The sequence below is a fragment of the Eschrichtius robustus genome, chromosome 20 (assembly GCF_028021215.1).
Source record: "Eschrichtius robustus isolate mEscRob2 chromosome 20, mEscRob2.pri, whole genome shotgun sequence".
NCBI lineage: Eukaryota > Metazoa > Chordata > Mammalia > Artiodactyla > Eschrichtiidae > Eschrichtius > Eschrichtius robustus.
In genome coordinates, this window is record NC_090843.1 from 50,068,477 (window position 1) to 50,089,639 (window position 21,163).

General features: G+C 50.9%; 1 protein-coding gene across 2 annotated transcripts in view; it reads left to right on the plus strand.

Annotated features, from left to right (window-relative positions):
* Nucleotides 1–21,163, plus strand: part of KSR1 (kinase suppressor of ras 1) — a 147,901-nt gene that overhangs the window by 73,842 nt on the left and 52,896 nt on the right. For both annotated transcript variants that reach the window (XM_068529954.1, XM_068529953.1), the window contains exon 2: nt 8,790–8,930. In XM_068529954.1, coding sequence (XP_068386055.1) covers nt 8,790–8,930 — 141 coding nt within the window. The remainder of the gene's footprint in view (nt 1–8,789; nt 8,931–21,163) is intronic.

Sequence of the window (21,163 nt, forward strand, 5' to 3'; positions counted from 1 at the left end):
CACTCGTGTGAGTTCCTCAAGCTTATGCACTAGGTTGCTTATGGCCATGGCACAGTGCCTCTCATTGCCAGGCGACGGGAACAGCTTTCCCAACGACGTGTTGAATGAGTAGATGATGCACAGAGGCTCTCCTTCCTTCCCGCGTGCCATCGCTCCAGGCCCAGGGCAGTCAAGGGTTTAAAGCGGGTGTCTGGCTTTCTAGTGATTTAGTCCAGTTTGTCCCCACAGGCCCTAAGGACCGCTAGTTCTAAAAAACCCATGGGGGTACTGGGGGCTCATAGGGTTGAACTGAGGCAGGAAGCAAACCTGCAAAGGCAGCCCTGAGACGGTTCCTTGACTGGCTTTTGAAAGCCAAGGTTGCTTTCTGAAGAGCACATTCATTTGGCCCACCCTTGGCTTTTCAGGTGGGAGCTGTCTTAGGATATTTAGGTCAGGGGAATGCCTTCCTCTTGAAAACCTTTCCTGCTGAGTCTCAAGACCCCAGTGGAGCTTGAGACGGGATGGCAGGTGTTGCCGAGGAAACTCGGGTCCTTGGCTGGTCACCCTGGCCGGGCTCAAGCTCCATCTTTCCCCAGAAGCCTGTTGAGTGCTTCTAGGCCACATCAGTCCCTCCTTTCCTGCCTACTCATAGTTAGCCCCAGGGCAATTAGAATGGGGGATGCTATCTAATGGGGATGCTAATTGCACAGAGGAAATTAACAAACTCATCAGTGCCTCTGGGCAGGGTCTCCTGCACCCACTGCTGTGCTGGCCCCTGGTACTGACACCCACCAGTGAGGCCAAAGTCTGATCCTGTTTTGTCTCAACCTGGGTTTGAAGCTCCCATCTGCAGCTGGTTGTCAGGCTCCAGAGTCTGCAGCCCCAGTGGAGCCGACGAAGGGGGTGGGAGGCCCTGAGTTCCCAGCTGTGGCCCTCTCACCCCCGGCCTCCTTGGGAATGGCTCCACTTGTGGTCTGGGGCGGACTTGTTTGTTTGTGCTTGAAGTTCCCCGACTCTGAGTTTAACGTCAGGGCAGGGTTGCTGGTGGGAGGCTTGGCGGGGAGATTGTCTCTGCACAAATGCACGCGTGTGGCGGCTTCCCCGGGAGGGCATGGGCGCGGGACAGAGGGCGTGAAGGATGGCTGGTTGCGAAATGCCCAGCTTGGGAATTGAGGTCACTTTCTCCTCTGCTCCCCCCACTTCCCCTGGCATGCTCGCTCGCTCTGCCCCTTGCCCACTAATGGCAGCCCCACTGGGTACCCTCGAGACCTCTGCGAGGCTCGGCGGTGCCAGGGCCGAGGGCTGCCGCTGACACTCTTGGAGCTGAGCGCCTGGCCTGGCCTGTGCGGGGAGCCATGAGCTGCGTCATGACCTCCAGAGGCCTCCTTACAATCTCACAAATCATTTTGCAACACGTTGGCCGTGGCAGCCAGACCAGGCTGCTTAGCTGGCTGGGTTGGCAGGAGGTCCCCAGAAGCCCACTCCAGCTTTGGGGAGGAGGTAAGAGAAGTGAGGGGAACAGCCCGAGGCCTGGGCAGAGCTGGCCGGTGCCGGGGAAGGAGGAGAAGCTTCAGGGACCGTACAGGGCAGGCTGGAGTAAGTCCCGAGAGCTTTGGCGACTTCCTGAAGTTTGGGATGGGTTAGACAGGGACCTGGCCCTCGCAAGGACTGCTGTGGACGTCCTCTTAAGAATATATAGTGTGGCCCACCTGGGACGAGGGATCAGGGTCCCATAGGTGTAGGTGAGCTGGAAGCTGGTCCAGAAACTGTCCTGCTGCCTGGAGGGCTGAGTGAGCCGAGGGGAAGAGGGTGGACGTGCGGAGGGGCCATCCAGGTGCATCTCCTCATTCTGCAAAGCATGCCGGGGTCTCCTCGAAAGGGGCGGCCCCTGGTAGCAGTCAGGGTGGTGGCTAGTTTTAAGGAATTCAGAGCTGGTTTGGAGCCAGGGATTGGGTGTAGCCCAAAGGGTGGATACTTGCACAACAGGACCAGAGGTGGTGGCCCATGATGGCTGGATACCTTTGGAGAGTGTAGGGCAGTCTGTGACTTTTATTCAGAGGACTCACTGCCTGGAACAGTCTGGACGTGGCTGGATCTGGGGCTTGGGGCCACAGGAGAGGCAGACCCTGCCCACTGCCATCCAGCTTGTGCTGGTCAGGACAGCTTAGATGAGCAGCGGGGCCAGGGAGTCGTTATTTGGGGAGATGGTGTGGAATATAGAAAGAGGGCATTGGGTTGAGGTCTGAGTCCCTTCATGATTCAAAAAAGTTACAGAGTTCTCAGAGCCTCAGCTTCCTCACCTGTAAGATGAGAATAATAAAATACACCTTTAAGTCTCCTGGGTTCATTAGCACGTGTGGTTTGACTATTGGTGAGTGACCCTGAGTGACAAGCTGCACGTGTCTTCGTGCTGAGGCTGGACTCAGAATTGCCTGCTGCTGTTTGTAGGCTGGGCGGGCGGGTGTCCCTCAGCCGGTGAGTGAGCCAGGCAGGCTGCCCAGCACCCACATCTCGACATAGTTCTTTTCTCCCATCAAGAGTCTGGAAAGATCTGTGACTTTTTTGGTTATACAGAACTATTTTGTGGGAAAAATGATATGCTTAGGAGCTTTGCGGTTGTGCGAAGGTTGGGACACCACTCTTGTACTGCAGTGCTTATTACCTCCTGGAATTTTCATTGAGAATCCAGGGAGAGAAGGGGATAAGGTATTACATAAATAGAAGAGATTATCATCACTACCAGGGTTGATAATGAAGTGTTGATGTGATTTCCATAATTGAGAGAGCCCACTGCTGTACCTGGGAGTCTGGTGTCCATCTCCGCCTGTGCCTGGGATTCATTGCCCATTTATATTTCACCATCTGTCACCTCTGACCCGCCTGCCCTGCTTGAGATGGGAAGTCCTGGAACCCTGAGAAGGCAGTGATCTGCTCAGGGTCCTGCAGCAGCCAGCGGGGTTAGGGTGACAACCGTCTTGGCATCTGGTCACTTCTATAGCCTGGATCACAGATCACCCATAGAAGAGACCTCCCCATCCCAGGCCCTGTGTTTTAGGGTACAGCTGACTTTGTTTGCAAAACCAGTTGTCTGGAAAGACGTGTTTTCTGCAAAGGTGCAAAACCCTGGGTGAGAAATCCTCCACGCACACAGCCGTCGCGTAAGGCCTCTCATGTTCCTGCGCCCTTACAGCTCTGGGAGCTGCTTCCTTTTCCCGGGGGAGTTTTTCTCTTTCAGTGGCATGTGCTTCGGGAGATCTGACTGCTGTCTGCTCTTCAGGGGTGTCTGACTGGCCTCATCTCCACGGAAGGGAGGCTCAGGGCAGCCTCCGTTTGGGAGGCCTGTTTGGGCGTCACGCCAGCGCAGCCAGGGCTGGCAGATGATATTTGAAGTTGATCGGGGTGCCAGGCTGGGGTACAGGTGCTTGTCTGGGCAGGCGGCATCCCCAGAGTCGACGCAGCTCCACTCCGGCCACGTCGTCTGGTGCTAATGGTGGAGGTGTGAGCGCTCCAAGGAGAAGGGGGGCTCAGCTTTCTTGGAGTCAACCTGGGAGCGGGGTCTTGGCCCTCAGACCTTAAAATAAACATCCCGGCTCTGTGAGTATCACCAGCGTTGTCCTGGAGGCCATCGCCAGCGTCTGGGTCTTCTTTAGCCCCATCTCTGAAATGGGCATGACCTCACCTGTGTTCTCCCTATCACCCAAGAAGGTTGTAAGAGAACCTGAAGACTTAACTGGATGAGGACACCACACACCCAGGCTTCCACTGAGCATGTGTTTCCTTGTGCCGGGCATTTTCTGAACATTTTACATCCATATTTTCTCATGTAAGTCTTCACAATAGCCCTTGGTGGGAGATCAACCCCATTTTAGAGGTGGGGAAACTGAGGCTGACAGATTAAATCTGTGTTCACCTGCTGAGGGAGGGTGGTGGCGAGGGGCTTTGAGGCCAGGTCCCTCTGTCTCGAGAGCCGGAGTTTTTCCTCAGAGGTACACTGAGTCTTGGATGTGCTTGGTGTAACCAAGGGTAATGTACTGGGCCTGTATTTTTGTCGGTGTTGTTCCAAGCACTTTCATATATATTTGGACCCCAACCTCCATAAAATGTTACCCTTTTTATAGTGAGATTGAAGCTGAGCTAGGGGGGATTTCCCCAAGAGCCTTGACCATAAATGTCAGGACTGGGACCAGAGCCTAGATCTTTCAGCCTTGGACACTTAGTGAGCGCCTGCTGTGTACCGTGTCTCGGTGATACCCACCGACCATTTGCAGGCTGACGTGACACTCTTCTGCTCCTTCTTTAAATCAGCCTGAGTGTCAGGGCAGGGACGGGACGCACACCCACGAAGCAAAAGAGTATCAGGGGTGGAGGAAGACTTTCGTTCCAGCCCCAGGTCCTCGCCTGTGGCCAGAGTGCTGATGACTCTTTCCCTCTTGCTGCTGGTCCCATCGCTGAAACCCCCAGGTGCTCTTCTTTCTGAAGAATTTATATCTTGCGGTTTTGTGGTTAAGAGAAAATGACGCTACCCATGAAAAGCCCTCACGGAGGCCCCTGGTGCTGGGCCGGCAGGCCCTGCTACGGCTTGCCTGGGAAAGTAGCCCCTGGGTGTTTCTGCAACTGCAACCAACTTTCTAAAAAGTGAGAGCAGCCTTATTTTTGCTCAGGTGGGAGCTGCTGCATGCCAGGCACCTCCTGCAGCAGAACCCAAATCTGCAGGCGTCGTTTCTTCTTCACGAGCTCTAGGACACCGGTCCCGTGGGCAGTTGGGTCGCAGTGCACCCCGACTCGTCCCCTTGCCTGGTCCCCGCACAGGTGGCCAGGCTTATGGGTTGTCAAGTACGTGCAGTGAGGAATCCCTTTAAATTCTGCATAGTCCTACCTAGGGGCCCCCTCTGGGCTGCCTAGTGGGGATCTCTAACAGCCTTTAAAAAAAGAAACCGCTCGCTCCGCTTTGGGGGAACTCCCCCTGGTTTTTGAGACTCTCAAGCTCCTGAGCCATCACTTGCCTGATTGGCATTTGTTTTCCACTGTCACTTTAATAAACATGTGTGCCCGTCGGGGCTCCAAAACGTATCGTGTGTTCATTTGTCCATTCATTCAACTAAGGTTTTACAATAGCAGACCGCATGCCAGGTGCTGTGCTGGCTCCTGGGGGTCTAGTGGTGATCAGGTGATCAAGAACATAGACCAGACCCCTGGCTTCAGGGAGTTTCCCGTCTAAAGAAGGAAGCAGACAAATAAAATACTAGAACTGTGCTGTGTGATCTGATGGAGGAGAAGGGCTGGGGCTGTGAAGAACAGGGCTGAAGGGCTTGGTGAAGTCTTCCTGGAGGAATGGGTATCTAAGCTGGGTTGTGGAGGCTGAGAGGTCATTGGGATGAGCCTTCCTGGTAGAGGGCCAAGGGCTGCGGGCCTTGAGGCTGAAAAGGGCGGGACATGTTGGCGGAGCTGAATGCAATAAAGCCCCCAGATACTGGCTCGTTGTCAAGGCCAGGCTGGCTGATCTTGATGTTGACCTGGGATGGCCAAAGTCTTAGCAGAATGGATGGGTTATTAATTGGCTCCTAGGGGTGCAGCCCTCGAAACACTTGGGCTGGTGACGGTCGGCCCTCTTTGCTGCTGATGTTAGTGCCAGCAGCCTGAGCTCTTTGGTTCATGCAGAAAAGAATGGTTTTGACTTCGCACAGTTATTTGATTTATCGCCTTGTCTTTGGTCAGCAATTGGACGCTGTGGTTTGAGAGCAGTTTGGAGTGGAAGGAAGCCCTGGCTGTGAGAAACCTTTCAACGTGGGGATAAGGCCCGTGTGTTTTCTTCCCTCCTTCCTTCCTCAGGCATCTTTGAGCCCATGTTACGTGCCAGATGCAGTAATAGGCATGTGGGGACAGTCAAATGAGGTGGGCACGGTCCCTGCCCTGATGTAGAATAATGGGGGACTAACCTATTCTTTGGGGATGGTTTCCATACTATAATTCAGTCCTCCCAACCAACTGCAAGCTGGTATCATCCTTGCTGTTGTACAGATGAGAGAACCGAGACTCAAGAGATGTTAATGCACTTCCCCGAGGTCACACGGCTGTTAAATGGCAGAAACCAGATTTGAACCCAGATTCTGCTCAACTCTGAAGCCTGTGCTGTGTCCACTGCCCTGGGAGCTCACATCTATTGGGGGAGACCCAGTCAGAAGCTCGAACATGAACCCCTCTGTGATAGGCGCTACCAGAGAGGTGTAGACAGTGCACTCGGAAGGGGAGATGAGGGATTCTAATTAGCCCGGGAGGTCTTGCCCAGGCCAAGGACATTGTGGCTGGAGGAGGGAAGGATTTCCTGCCAAAGCAGATTGAGCAGAGGCCTGGGAGTAGGGAAGTACAGAAGGTATTTATGGAATCCCTGGAGCACCCAGGTTGGGTGGAGTGAAGGTGAGCCTGGAAAAGAAAGTTGAAGCCCTGAACTTGGAATTGGCCTCTGGTCACATTGGGAGAGATGGGTCAGAGTGGGACATGAGTGCCTCTACTTAGCCCCGTAGAATGAAGGCAGCACCTGTATCTTCACATTTGTTAGCTTCATGCTCTAATGCTCCCAGGGGCCTAGGTTCCATAATAGGACAGCACATAGTACACTTCTTGTGTGGCAACCCAGAGTTGCCAGCCTCAGCAGAGAGCATTCCATTAGCAATGTCTGCTCAGAGGTAGAAAGCCTCAGCAGAGAATGTTCAATTAGCAATGTCTGCTCTGGGTACCTGAAGGGTATGTGGTGCAGGAATGCCACTGGGTTTGCCTTTGTCTAAGTTTCACTAAACATCAAAAGTGTACAATGAGTGGAATTATTTTTGTTCTGACTTACTGTTTCCTCTCTAGCAATTGTCCCCACTTGCCGCTGAGCTCTGTAGATAGCAGGACTTAACAGAGCTCAGGGCTGCAGGAGAGGGCCCGTGCCCCTGAGTCTAGCAGATTGTGAGCCTGGGACCAGATACATTTCTGGGGGAAACTTCAGAAAGACTGATGTAGAAACAATGGTTTTGTTGTCGTTATGGGTCTCATTTCACACCTCATATCCCTCTAGCCATAAGGGTTCTTTACCTGGGGTCTGTGGATAGAATTCAGGGGGTCCATGAATTTGGAGGGGAAAAGAATTGTACCTTCATTTTTTTTCATTAACCTTATCTGAAATTTAGTATGTTGTTCAATTTGAATGGAGGCAACAAGGCACAGCCATCTTAGCAAATATGTGCGGCTTGGTCACCAGTAGAAATCACAGCTGTTTTCATATCACATGACAGTTGTGGGGCTATCTGCAAAAGCAGTTTATACTTGTCACAACTTCAAAGGTATGAGACCCGTTGCTAGATATTGCTTGATGCTTTAATAAAGAAGCTTATAGTACTCTATCACAATTTTAAGTAATATTTTGGTAAGTATATTTAAATATAATAGATTTCATTTGTAATCCTAAGCGTTCTGTTTTATGGATTTAAAAGCATTATTCTTAGAAAGGGGTCAGGGACCTCCCCAGACTGCCAAAGGGGACCATGGTCCAAAAATGGTCAAGAGCTCCTGTTTGGAAATTGCGAGGCTTTCTAAATATTTGAAATTTTAAATTATTAAGTATCGGTAATTATTTTTTAGCATTGCAACTGTGCTAACAAAAAGAATCCTTACTCTATAGAGAAAATATACTGAGATATTTACAGATGAAAGAAAAAGGAATGAATTAACAAGGGCAAAAACCCTGAGGGGGGCAGCAGGTCCTGGGAAGTGGCTCCAATGGCAGGGTTCCTTTGTCCAAGACTTTGAAGGTGGTGCTTGCCTTTGGGGGAAGCTCTCAACGGGTGCCTGGGTCGCTGGGTCTCAGCGGAGCCTGGTCCTCTTTGGGTTGTGCGCTTATTTTCCATCTGTTCAAGTCCATTCCTCCTTCTCAATCAGCCCCCGCTGCGCCCGCGCTGCAGGTCTTGCCCCTCTGCATCCGTCAGCACCCGGTTGGTCGGGGCCCAGCGTTTGTCAAAGAGAATACTAGTCTGACTTTAATTTACCCTTATTTTTTTGAAGTTTTAGCCTTCTGAAAGTCTTTTGAGAGCTGTGGACACGCTTCCCTGGAAAATGCACAGATTCACATGTCTGAAATTTGCATACATTTCAGGGATGGGTCTTGGTGGACCCAAGTCAGAGACCTTTGCCAGCCATGCCACAGCCCACAGGCCTGGCCAGCACTCACGGTGTGTGTGCTATGTGCCAGGCACACACTGAGTGCTTCATTTCTTCTCTGCCCCCCCAGAGAGGGAGGTTCTATTATTACCCCCATTTTCTGGAGAAGGAAACTGAGACTTTCCTGGGGGCGGGGTGTTAAGTAGCTTGTCCAAGGTCACAGGGCTAGGGTGTGTCTGAGCCCCCGGATCCCAGCCCAGGCAATCTGATTCTAGGCTGGAAGCAGCCTAAGTGGAAGGTTACTCATCCTCCCCAAACCCCCATGTCTTCCACATCGTCAATCACTGACGCGCCCCTCCTCCTCCCCTTGCCCCAAGCAGGAAGCCCTGCTTCCATTTAACCCGGTTCTGTCTTCTGCCCAGTCTCGACAGTTACTCTCTGAAGAACGTGGTCCCGAGAGGGGAGGCCGTGCCAGCCAGCCTTGGGTGGGGTAAGAGGTGGTTCTCTAGGGTTTCCTGCTTCACCCTGTTTTAATGGCAGCAGAGGGGGCACCTGGCAGGACCCTGTCCTTATCACACGGCTCGTGTTTGCCAGAGCTCCCCATATCATGCTTGGGGCTGCCACGTACACGTGCCCCGAATGAACCCACTTTTCTTTTCCTGGACTTCCCGCAGGCAAAGCTGGTCCGGTACATCTGCAAGCAGCGGCAGTGCAAGCTGAGCGTGGCTCCCAGCGAGAGGACCCCGGAGCTCAACAGCTACCCTCGCTTCAGCGACTGGCTGTGCACCTTTAACGTGAGGCCGGAGGTGGTACAGGTACGTGGGCCAGGCTGTGGGGATTGGGGTCTGGGGGTGGGGTATGGGGGGGTAGTCAAGCAAAGGGACCACGCGCAAACCTGAGGACCAGCTCCACTGTGGCTAGTGCTCTATACTCAGGAAAGAGATGTGGGGAGATGGCAGCAACAGGAGGGACTCAGGGTACATGTGGCTCTAGTATGTGTCCTGGGTGCCATCGCTTAACGAGCCAGACAGCCTGACCACACCACTCATAGGTTCGCCGTGAGGACGGCAGCCGACATTTCTGGAAACGTCGGCTGTGCAACAGACACTGTGTTAAACACTCTGTGCAGAGAATCTCACTTCATTCTCACAAAACCCTGTGAAGGAGTTACTATCATTATTGCCATTTTATACTTGAGAAGATTAAAGCACAGAAGGGTCAAATAACTTGTTTAAAATCGTACAGCTAGTAAATGATAGCTTTGGAATTTGGAAGCAAGGGTCTGAGTTTAGTTTTCTCCTGTAACTGCAGTAATATATTATTTTCCTTCCTTTGTTCTCTCTTGCCATCCATCCAACCTACCCACCCACCTACCCACTAACTAATCAACCAGCTTGCATGGAAAGGGTCAGGGGTCCAGGACAGCTCTCACGGAACATCAATAAATCAATGCTTGGCAGGTGTGATTCACCCAGCCAGGTCTTTTAAATCCTTTATTTCTCTTCTAAAATTAAAAAGGTGGACTCTTGCTATTGTTTTAAAAGTAATATGAATTCATTTTATACTTTATTCATTTACACTTTGGAAAACAGAAAAGGGAGGGGAAAAATCACATACATATTCCCACTACTCAGAGAAAAATCTGTGATCATTAAGATTTTTGGTTTTTTCCTTCTAGTCTTTTTTTTTTTACCCTAATAGTTAAGTCTTTAAAAAATCTCTAGTGGGTTAGACCTGTGCTGTCTAGTAAGGTAGCTAATATTGTGACTTGGAATGTGGCAAGTCCACACTGAGATGTGTTATGATTTCAAAGATATAAATTCAAAGATGTGCTGAATGAAGACTTGATACAGAAAAAAGAAAAGGAAATATTAACAACTTTAAAATTTTAATCTGTTGAGATGACACTATTTTGGATATATTAAGCTAAATAAAATGTGATTAAAATTAATTTCATAGATATTTACTTTTTAAAATGTGGCTGCTCAAAAATTTAAATTTAAGTATGTGGCTTGCATTATATTTCTCTAGGGCAACACTGGTTTAAACCATCCTGAATAAACAATTTTATATTTTGCTCTTATCATTTGACCTGCTAACCAGCCTGTTTTTCCCGTATTTTCACACTTAGTAACCCCCAGCCTTTTTTTAAGTGGACGCATAATGTTGAAGTGTATGTGCTGTAGTTTACCAGGCAGAGATTAATTCCAGTTGTTGACTATTATATATAACAGGTGGTTAATATTATTTGGGAAGCTATTTGTGTATTTAAGAATTTTCCCTAGGAGAGATTCCAGGACAGGAGGTGACATGAGCATAACAGGTTTTGGGAAGGGGGTGGAAGAAGATGGGAATGAATGGGGGGGACCCACAGGGGCGCTCTCAGCACCTTACATGCTCCCGGCCCTGGCCCCGGCCCCAGTGGCCCTCATATTTGTGGCATATGCCGGCTTTTAAGAAACTGGCAGAAAAGAGTTGGTCCATGTGAAGGTTGAGGGAAACTGTTTTGTGAGCTGGAGGTACCTTGGGCATTATTAACAGTTCCGCGTACGTGTAACACATAATATGTATAATGTATATGTATAATAACACATAATATGTAATATGAACTTCACCTCTCTACATCTCTCCATCTGTCTCCCCACCCACCCATCCCCACCTGCCTAACAGTTTTCTGCCATACAGGAAGGAGATCCAAACATATAATGGTTAATCCATGGTGACAGATTTAAAATCATGGGCTTGGAGACTAGGAAGAACTGAATGGTCCCTCCAGCTCCCCAGGCCAACCCCTAAAATTTCTCTAGGGGCTCCCCACCCCTCCCTAAAATCTCAGGATGAAGCCGTTTCCCCTCACACTCATGTCTGTAGCTTAAGCTGGAGATACTGGAGCCCCACGAGGGCAGTGACTTGCCCAGCATCTCATCAGTGTTATCCCTACTTGGCTGTGAGGACCACCAGGTTCAGAGTGGCCGAGGGGCTCTATGAGGGTCCCAGAGCTAGTAACAGGGACACACTTGAGGTTCAGACCTGGGCCTGCTGGACTCCGAACTGTGCCTTCTAACTTCCTTTCTTGGGCCTGAGACATCTCTGGCAGATGGCTTTGCTCCTCAAGGGGTTTCCCTCAGATCTCCAGAGATGCGAAGTGTGCAGGAGACCCAGCCCCACCCATGTCAGTCTTTGAGACAGGAGCCAGCTGTGCCCAGGGCAGAAGCCAGTACCACGAAGGCTGGCTACAGAGGCTTTTTTGGCCTCTGGGGAGCACTCTGGTGGCAGCCGGTACAGGGGTCTCCCAGCCGGGCCCAGAGGTAAAGCAGATCCTGAGTCAGGTGATGTTTGAATCACAAAGTCATGCGTGATAGTCAGAGCTGGGTGGTAAATGAGGGGCGAGCTCCTTTGTGCTCATTGGTCAGGCAGGCAGGAGAGCCCAAGAGCCAGGTGTATTTGGGAGCCAGGATGCTACCTGGCGTGGAGCACTGGGGCAGAGTCTGAGCAGAGAGCTGTGTGGGGATGGCGGGCTCAGGGTGAGACGGCACGAGCGTCTCCAGTTGCTCAGTGACTCTTGCCCCAAGACATACTGCAGACCCGTCCACCTCCCTCCATGTCTCCCTTCCCCCGCCACCATGGTCCAGGCCCCCATCCTCTCTCGCCCAGACTCCTGCAGCAACCCTGGAACTGTCTCCCTGCTTTATCATTCACCTGCTTCATTGCATTTTCCACACAGCAGCCAGAGTGCCCGCGAAGAAACGTAAATTGGATCACGTCACTTTCCCGTGCTTCCCACTTCTTTCCGAATAAACACCAGATGCCTCACACACTTTGACCTCTGCCCGCCTCTCTCTGGCCTCATCTCGCTCCCCCTCCCCTTCGCTCCCTCTGGTTTGACCTTTGCACCCACTCTCCTGCTCCCTGGAGTGCTCTTTCCTAGGCTCAGCCCGTGGACATCATTCTAGTGTGTCAGGTCTGTTGTCACTCCCTCCAAGCAGTCTTCCCTGATGATGTGGCCTAAAGGTCACGCCTATCTTTCATTTTCTACCAATGCACTTTGGCTGATGTTCTCAAGGACACCAATCACTTTCTGGAGTTTCTGTAACTTATTTGTTGCTCGTGGTCTGTCTCCTCTCCCGCTGGAGTACAAGCTCCGTGAGACAGGGACCTGCCTGCTCTGGTTGTTGGTCACAGAATCCCCTTTGAGTATGGGGCCTGATGTGATGACTGTTTGAGAAGAAGGGAGGAAGGGTGGATCTCATCATGACATGGTGGATGTACCCTGAGTCAAGGGTTTGGTCCTGAGTGGGTGGTGACACGGGTTATTCCAGGGTCTGGCTTTTCAAGCCTGTAAGATAGGCCACCGTTGGGACTATAGCCCCACATAGTCATGCCCAGCTGCCCATGAGTCAGCCTCTGGAAAGGCCCCTGGGAGAGTTGGTGCTCCCAGGGGAGGGGGCCTTCTCCAGGAAGGCCGGAGCCCCAGGGAGCCCTTCTGACATACGGACCACCTTTCATTTATTAAGGGGTTGTGCTTCCAAAGGCCTGACCAGTCTCTTGCTGGGAGGCCTCTGTAGTGTGATTATGGGTCTGCACCATGACTAAGGGGCTCCTGGGACCCCGCAGGTTCTCCTGCTCAGTTTGCCTCAAAACTGACATATAGAGAGCACACCTGGCGTGTAGTACAAGTGCTGTGTATGCACTGAGTCCTCGCTCTCTGCCACGTCTCTCTCCTGCCTCTTAAAAATCCCTGGGTTCTTGGCCTGGCTCTGGGAACCTGGCCAAACCCTTAACCTCCCTAAGCCTCAGTTTCCTTCTCTGTAAAATGGGGGAGTAACCCATGTGCCATGTGTTCGCTGAGGCAGTTGTGAGGGTCAAGCACTTCGAGGCACTGTGGTGTTTGCTGGGGTGGAAGAGGGAAAATTAAGGCAGTTTCTTCACCTCATCCTCAGCTGCCATTATTTCTGAGTGAGAGTCAGACCCAACAGAGACTGTTGGAGGCTTGTACACCAGGCAGCTGTAAATAGCCATTAGGGGAGTGGATGGAAACAGGGGCTGGCTGGGGGGCAGCTTTCTGAATCAAGAGGCAGTGGGAGTTGGCCGAGGACTTAAGACAGAAGGCAGCACATGGGACCAACTGGAGCCGGGCCCAGTGTCCGCCTCCCACCTCCTGCTGCTCCCAAGGGCCACACATGGGCATCCTTACCACCATTGGCATCCTCACCGCCATCGTCACCATCACCGGTGGGCTGGAGGAAATGAGGCCAGAGGGGCTGGGGAGCAGGAGAAGGGCAGGCCAGGCTGCCTGGGTTTTAAGGACCACAAGGAAACACTGGCCAGGTGTCACTCCATCTTCCTCCAGACTCCCCAGACCCTTCTTCTCAAGATTAGTCTTTTTCTTCCCCCCAGATCTCATGTCAGTTCTTGGGCTATGGGCCAGAGTGTCCTGAAGGTTGGAAAGACGGCTGTTTCCTTTAGAAATCCCAGCCCCTTCTGACCGGGGAGGAGCTGCCTTCACTCGCTGTGCTCCTTAGAGTTTCTCCTTGCCATGGGGGGGGGGGGGGGCGGGGGCGGGGGCAGAGTTAGAGTAGCTCCGGACCTGGCCTCAAGGCCAGCCCTGGGGTGTTGGCCTGTCTTGTTCTGTTTCTTAACCCGGGCAGTTGTATGGACTCTGGCACCCACCCCACCCTGCCAGGCCTTGATGCATCCTGTGTGCTTTCAGCCAGAATTGGTTCTAGAATAGGTGCAAATTTCAGAAACCAAAGTTCCAAACAGCACGAAAGCCCCATGCCTTTCCAAAGTTGACCTCAGAGACAGAATCCTTTGACTTCCGAATGTCATTGAAATCATTGTTTATTTTCTTAAATAAATGTTTTCTTTTGGAATAGTTTTAGATTTACGGAAAAGTTGCAGAGAGAGAGCAGAGTTCCCGTATGTACCCCTTACCCAGCTTCCCCCATCATTAACATCATACGTTACCAGGGTACATTCGTGGAAACTCAGAACATGGCATTGGTACATGACGATTAATTAAACTCCAGACTCTATTCGGATTTCACCAGTTTTTCCATTACTGTCCTCTTCCTGTTCTAGGTTCCAATCCAGGGTACCACATTGTTTTTATTCACATCCAAATTTCCTTTTTTTTTTTTAGATGCTGAAATGGGATCATAGAATATATATCATCCCGTGGGTTTTTAGTCTGAATCTCATCTCTGTGTTAGTCCATGCAAACCCACCTCATTCTTCTTTAGCAATAGAGTAGGAAGAGGTTGGATTTCTCTGTGGTATCTTAGGAATGGCTGTGTTGGAGGGGTGCCCACCTGTGCACATAGAGGCCCACACAGAAGGCATCAGCTTATGCCCAGAAGAAGCCAGGTGCCCAGCAGCATGGCACCTGGCATATGGGAAGCCCTGGCAGATATTTGCTGGTGAAAAGTGACTGAGGAATGAGCGAAAGTCACAGTGGGATGGAGGCTGGGGTTGCCAGACTTGAAAACGGGGTCTCTACCTGTCCTTTTTCTGTCTGGCTTTTTGGGGAAGGGATCAAAATCCATGAAGTCTGGCAATTTCCTTGTGCTGAGCTATGGGGGTGCATTGGTGCAGTCAATACCCCCAAGGTGATTTGCCCCAGGGCTGCTCCCCGAGGCCTCTGGGGATGGTCTTTGTGTGATGGGACTTGTCTCTTCAGCCTCTTTCAGTTCTCTGCTGATCTTGAGGCTTCATGGCTTCGTGACCGGGGCTCTAATTTTTCCCCCAGGAAAATACCTGCATCATACGTGTGTGTAGCCATGTATCCATGTATAACCTCCTCCTTCCTTTTCAAAATCTCTTTCCCAGGATCTGGGCCTCTAGGGTTATCTAAATAGTATTTCAGCTTCATCCTTAGATTGTGGTCACCAGTTTGTGGCCATACCGTTTCCAGGAAAGAATGCCCTCCTGCTGGATGAAGAGAGGGGACGGACGTGGAAGTGGCCGCAGGGCGGTGTGGCACTTCTGGGTTTCTGGTGTGGACGAAGGGACTCTGCACTCTTCCTCCTCTTCCCACCGGGGACACATCTCAGCCCTCGGCGTCTCCAGAGCCTGCTGCAGGCACTCTGACCTGTGTGACACTGACTCCTCTTCTCCCTCCTCTGTGGATGCTGGAGACGGGCAGCTCTGGAGATGCCTTCCTCTATTCACCCAACCATCAGTCCTTTGTCTAGAGTGACACTGTCCAATAGAACTTTCTGTGATGCTAGAAACATTCTCTTCTGCCCTTTGCAGTGTTGTAGCCACCAGCCACATGTGGCCCGGCGGGGGACACTTGAAATATGTGTAGTGCGACGGAGAAAGTGAAATTAAAATTTGTTTCTATCATACGGAACTTTAATTTAAATAGCCATTTGGCAGTTGCTGTGATTGGGCAGCACAGGTCTGGAGCCCGTGCTGGTGGGGCCGTGTGCTGAGAGCCGGGATGCTAAACACGCTCTCCCCAGTGCCAGGAGCTCTCAGGCTGGCGGGAGATGCACGATCAACAGCTGGCACCGAGTGCCCTGACGGAAGCCAGCCTGGGGTCTGTGGAAGCAAGCGGGCAAACTCACCGTGGGTGCTAGCGGGGGGCTAGCCTGGCGGGAAGGGGAAGGACACACTAGACAGAGGGAGGGTACAGTAACTGCAAAGACCCCGGGGTCTGGGTCTCAAAAGCTGGTGCCGTCCTCACGGGAAGCGTTTGCAAAGGGCTGGTCCGGGAGGAGATCGGTGAGGAAACAGGGTTGGTTCGTGGATCTCTCCATGAGTGGAGCGTAGGGGTTGGGGTTTTATCTGGGAGATCATGGAAGAGTGTGTGCATGAGAGAGGAAGACAGAGAACATTAGGATTGTTTGAAGGAAAGTAGAACTCCTCCTAGTGAGAAGGCTGGATTCATCGGGGCTGGGGGTGGGTGGGTGGAAGGTGAGACAGTGCCCCTGGCTGGTGAGGAGTGGGGAGCAGGTCTGGAGGGTTGGGGGGCCTTCGGGACGAGGGAGTGAGCAGGAGACTGAGTTTAGAGGCAGGGCCCCTTCCCGGGGCATCTAGAGTCACACTCTGTGACTATTTCCATCCCCTTCCCCATCTATAGGTTAAAAACTAAAAATCACAGCTTCATGTTCTGGCTGCAGCTGGGGAAATGATTTCAGAGCCTGCTGGCATGGAGCCATGTTTTTTTTCTTCAGCAATTTCCCTGTTGGTAGTTGTTAAAGGAAGTGGCAAGCGCTGGCTGGGATCAGTGCTAGGAGGGAGCCTGGGTGATGCGGAGGCTGGATTCCACAGGCCGCAGGGTCCCCGAATAAGGTCTCGCTGGTGGCGTGTTTTGAACTGAAGATGCAGGCGGGTCCGGTAAGGGGTTTTTGTGGTGGCCCCGACTAGGCAGGTTTCTCTTTCCCCTTTCCTCTGTCCGTGCATTCCCATGTGTAAAAGTCAGGCCTTCTCTTGGGGATGGGGAAGAAAGCTGCCTGACCTCTGCCACCATCTTGGTTTCCCATTGGCTGGGAGTGGCTCTGGCTCTGTGGGCCCCGGGATGTAGGCCTTGTGGAGCGGGAGGCTGTGTAAGATTAGACCAGAAGAATGAACAGGTATTTGGCTCCCGGGTTCAGCTTTAATAGACATGAATCCTGCCACCCTCGCGCCTAGCGTCTCCTCACATCCCTCTTCCCGTCCCCACCCTCTCCCTTTGGGAGCCAGAGGCCCCGCCATCCTGACAGCCTGGCTCTTTGGCATCTGGAAGCCTCCTCGGAATGCAGCACACACCCTCACCCAGCCACATGCAGGGATCCAGGCCAACAATCGGCCCCACCGGCCTGGGGCTGCCGCCAAACTGAGGAATTGAGATCTTGGGCGCTGATCTCGGTACCAGCCCAGTGCGGCGGGGAGGTGGAGGCCTGGGTGGTGGACTGCCATGTGGGCATCACCCAACCAGTCGGGAGAAGACCTAAAGTCGGGATATGGGAGGAAGAGGGCAAACTACAAGGCAGCATTTTATAGATACCATCCTCTTTAATCCTTATACCTTGGGTGGGGGGTGGGGGCCGTGGGAGAAACACTATGATCCCCACTTTATAGCTGAGCAAACCGAGGCTCAGAGATGTTGAGTGACATGTTAGCGACACACAGCGAGCCGATAGGCAGGTCAGGATTCAAACTCACGTTCTTGTGACTCCAAATCCAGGCTTCCTTCCCCTGACAGATTTTGTCATCTGACGTCTTACCCAGAATAGCTCAGCCTGGGGCTATTGTATGTAGTTGTGTAATTGAATTGATCTTTATTTCTTCCAATCTTCCTCCCTCTCCCCTCCCCCTCCTGCTCCCCCACCCTCTCCCTCTCTCTCAATCTTTTTCTTTCTTTTCTTTTCTCCTGCCTTTCTCCCCTCCCCCATTTTTCCTTTCTCTTCCTCCCTCCCTCTATCCTTCCTCCTTTCCTCAATCCCTTCCTTCTTTCTTTCCTTTCCATCCATTTATTCTACATCCAATGATCACTTACCTTGTGCCAGGTACACGGATTAATTACCACAGGGGATTCATTGATGAGCAGAGTGCAGTCTGCCCCGGAGGGCTTACAGGGTGGTGGGATGTACACATCTCCAAATAACCACGGGGCAAAGCAGACTGACAGTCCCGAGGGAGGAAAGGATGAAACGTGGGGGGCGGGACACAGAGCTGAGGGCGTGCTCACGTTTTCTCCTATTTGTCCAATCATGCGTTCGCCCAGTGAACGTGCACTTACCTCCTGTTCTGTGCCAGGTGCTGCTCTAGGCATTGCCTGTGAGCTCCTGTCCTTACAGGACTTGCAGACATCACTCCCTCCCATTGATGAAGTGATTTATTTTTCTGATCGTGAACCAAAGTGCCCTCTTTTAAGCTTTGAGCGAGGAGGTGCGCCTGATTCCTAGAAATCTGAAAAATCATGAGATGACGGCTCTGCTTAGCCCGCACTGGTTGGCATTTTTGAATGGTGAGCCCATCTCCTCAATCCTTTCGACTTCTGGGCTGCCAAGCCCAGCGAAAACTGACGAGACCGAAAGTCCCATGTGGACAGGGACCTGGCTGTCTTGTTCACTGCTCTATCGCCAGTGCCTGGCGTGTAATAGGTGTTCTTGTTGAATGACTGAATCTAAATAAGATTATCCAAAGAGTTTTGGTCTCTTAGGTCTCAGGAACTCTCTCATCTGAGCTAGTGAAGGTTGAATTGCAAGGGTCTCTGGGGAGGATTTTGGGGGCTGCCGATGGCCTGCTGTAGCCTGGGGTTCCTGAGCTGCGTCTGGTTTCCACTGGCAACAGGCTGGACTTGAGCATGACTGTGTGCCTGTAGCCTCCTCTGGGGCCACTAGCTCCTGGGTTGTCAGCTGTCCACCTTCTCCAGGGACTGCCTCAAACGCAAAATTGCTCTAGAACAGATCTGCCCAGCTAGATATTGGGAAATCCTTGTGTCAACACCACACTGTTTTAATTATCTTAAAGCAAAAAGTCTCTTCTCTCATTACTCTTCTTTTTTTTTAAAAAATCAGCATATAAATTTCAGTGGTCCTTGCTTCCAGCTATATGCCTTTGGGCAGGCAGCAAGATTAGAAAGAAAGATCGCTTAAGAGCGTGACCTCTGGAATTAGACAGCCCAGACCCTGCTGTTGGGAGGCAGACATAAGCTTAACTCTGCCACTTGCCAGTGCTGTGACCTTGGATAAGTCCCTTACCTCTCTGAGCCTGTTAACTCATCTGTCAGCTGCTCTAGCTAGAAACTGAGGAGTCATTTCTGATTCCTTCTGCTTCCTCCACCTCGACATTCAGTTGACTAGCAAATCCCACCAGCTCTATTTCCAAATATATATCCCCAATCCATCTATGTTTCTTTTTCACCACTGCCACCTCCCTAGTCCTAGCTACTGCATGGACTCGTGCAGTAGCACCTACATCACTCTTTGTATCACTCTTGCCCCTCCCTCCATTTCATTGTTCATGAGCCAAGAGTGATTCTTCTTAAAACCGCAGTCCAACCACCTCACTTTCCTGAGTACAGTCCTTCACTGGTGTCTTGTTGCACTCAACATACAATCCAGACTCCTCACCATTACCTTCAAGGCTCTGGAGCATTCGGTATCTGCCTCCTTCTGTGTCGCCTCCTGCCCCTCCTCACTCTTCCCCTCATGTTAGGACAGGTCAGGTTGTTTCCTGTCATAGCCCAGGGCCTTTGTGTGTTCTGTTTCCTCTGCCTGGAAATTTCTATACTCTCATGGCTAGCACCTTCTCGTCCTCTGACAGGAGCCTAAAAGTCAGCTTTTCAGAGAAGCCATCCTGTCTAAAATTAGATGCCGCCCCCCAGCCATACCCACCACTTTGTCTCAGTATGCTGTTTCCTTTTAGCACTTATTCACAAATCTCAATTACGTATTTTAGTTACTTTTGAATTTGTTTTTTATTGTTTCCTAATAGGATATAAGCTCCCTAAGGAAAGAGACTATATTTTTTGTTCACTGCTGTATCCCCTGTGCTGAGTAAGGTGCCTGGCCCACCCTTGCTATTCAGTAGCTGTCTATTGATTGGATGGATGGATGGATGGATGGGTGGATAAATAGGTAGAGGATGACATGGTACCAGGGCACTTAGTAAGCACTTACTAAGTAAAAGCTATTATGTTCTCCTACTTCTAGTTAGAACTCTTCTGTAGCAAGTTCCAATATAAACCGGCTTAAAGAAAACAGGCTTTTATCAGCTTAGGTAATAAAAGTCCAGGGAAGTCTGGATGCAGGGGCTCAGATGATGCTATTAGAGCTCACTTCTCGGACAGGCCCACTCCACATGGCAGTTATGAAGGGCACAAGCAGCTAAGCTTCACTTTCTTTCAGCATAGTAGTGGTGTTTCCTATTGAGAGCTTCTTACCCTAGAACTGTAGCTGAAAAATCCCAGAGAAGGCTCTGATTGGCTTGGCTTTGGTCATGTGCTCATATCAGAACCAATCACAGAGCTAACAAGACAGAGAACTCCAGTTGGCCCAAACTAGGTCATAGGTTCAGCCCTTTGGCAGAAAGGTGGCGAGCCTGAAGGGTCAGGGCCACCTACACTTGGGAATTGGGTCTTGGAGGAAAGAGAGCCCCGCTGACAGAAGAAGGACGCACAGACACACACTCTCACTCCCTTAGATAACAATAACTGTTGCTACTGTAGCTCCCCATCCCCCACCCTCACCAGGGGCTCTCCATGGGGATGGGTCACCTGGCTTTCCCCTGGGGGGGGGACCTTGCGGTGACCGTTGTGCCCGCCTTTCCCAACAGTGAGCAGAACTCCTCTGTCTGTGTAGGAGGCAAAGGGCCTCAGGCTCAGAGGTGGTTCGTCAAAGGCCCAGACCCTGGCAGGGGTTCTGCAGGGATCATGTTTCTAGGATATAATAGGTGAGTCTATTCTTCAGTTTTTGTTTTTAATAACGCTTCTCATTTTCTTCACTATGATAGTAATAAAAATTTATTTTAGAAAGTATAGGAAAGCAAAGAAAACAGGTCATCTGTAATCCTGCACAGAGGTAATGATTGCTTCTTGGCTTTTCAGGGTGGTTTTTTTTTTTTTTTTTTTTTTTTTCTTAATATCCAGTAATTTATATGTATGTTCCTTTTCAAAATGTGAGAAGTATAGAAATTAAAGAAAACAATACTACTATTAATTGATGGTTTACCTCATAATCTTACTACTAAGAGGAAATGATGGAGACGTTGTGGTGCATTTCCTTCCAGTTGGCCTCTGTTGGTTGATTTTTCTTTTCTGTTTCTTCTTTTTTAAATGTCATTTGTTCGTGAGTTTATGCTGTGATTCTTTAGTGAGCGTTCCCAACGTGCCTGGGACTGAGCTGCGAGCTTTACGTGGAGCATCTCGTTCAGTCCTCCCGATAACCTTCTGGGGAGATGTCTTCCTCCATTCCATTCTGGCTGCTGTAACAGAAATACCGTAGAATGGGCTAGGTAGCTTAAAAACAACAGAAATTTATTTCTCACCGTTCTGGCAACTGGGAAAGAAGTCCAAGATCAAGGTGCCAGCAGATTCAGTGTCTGGTGAAGATCCACT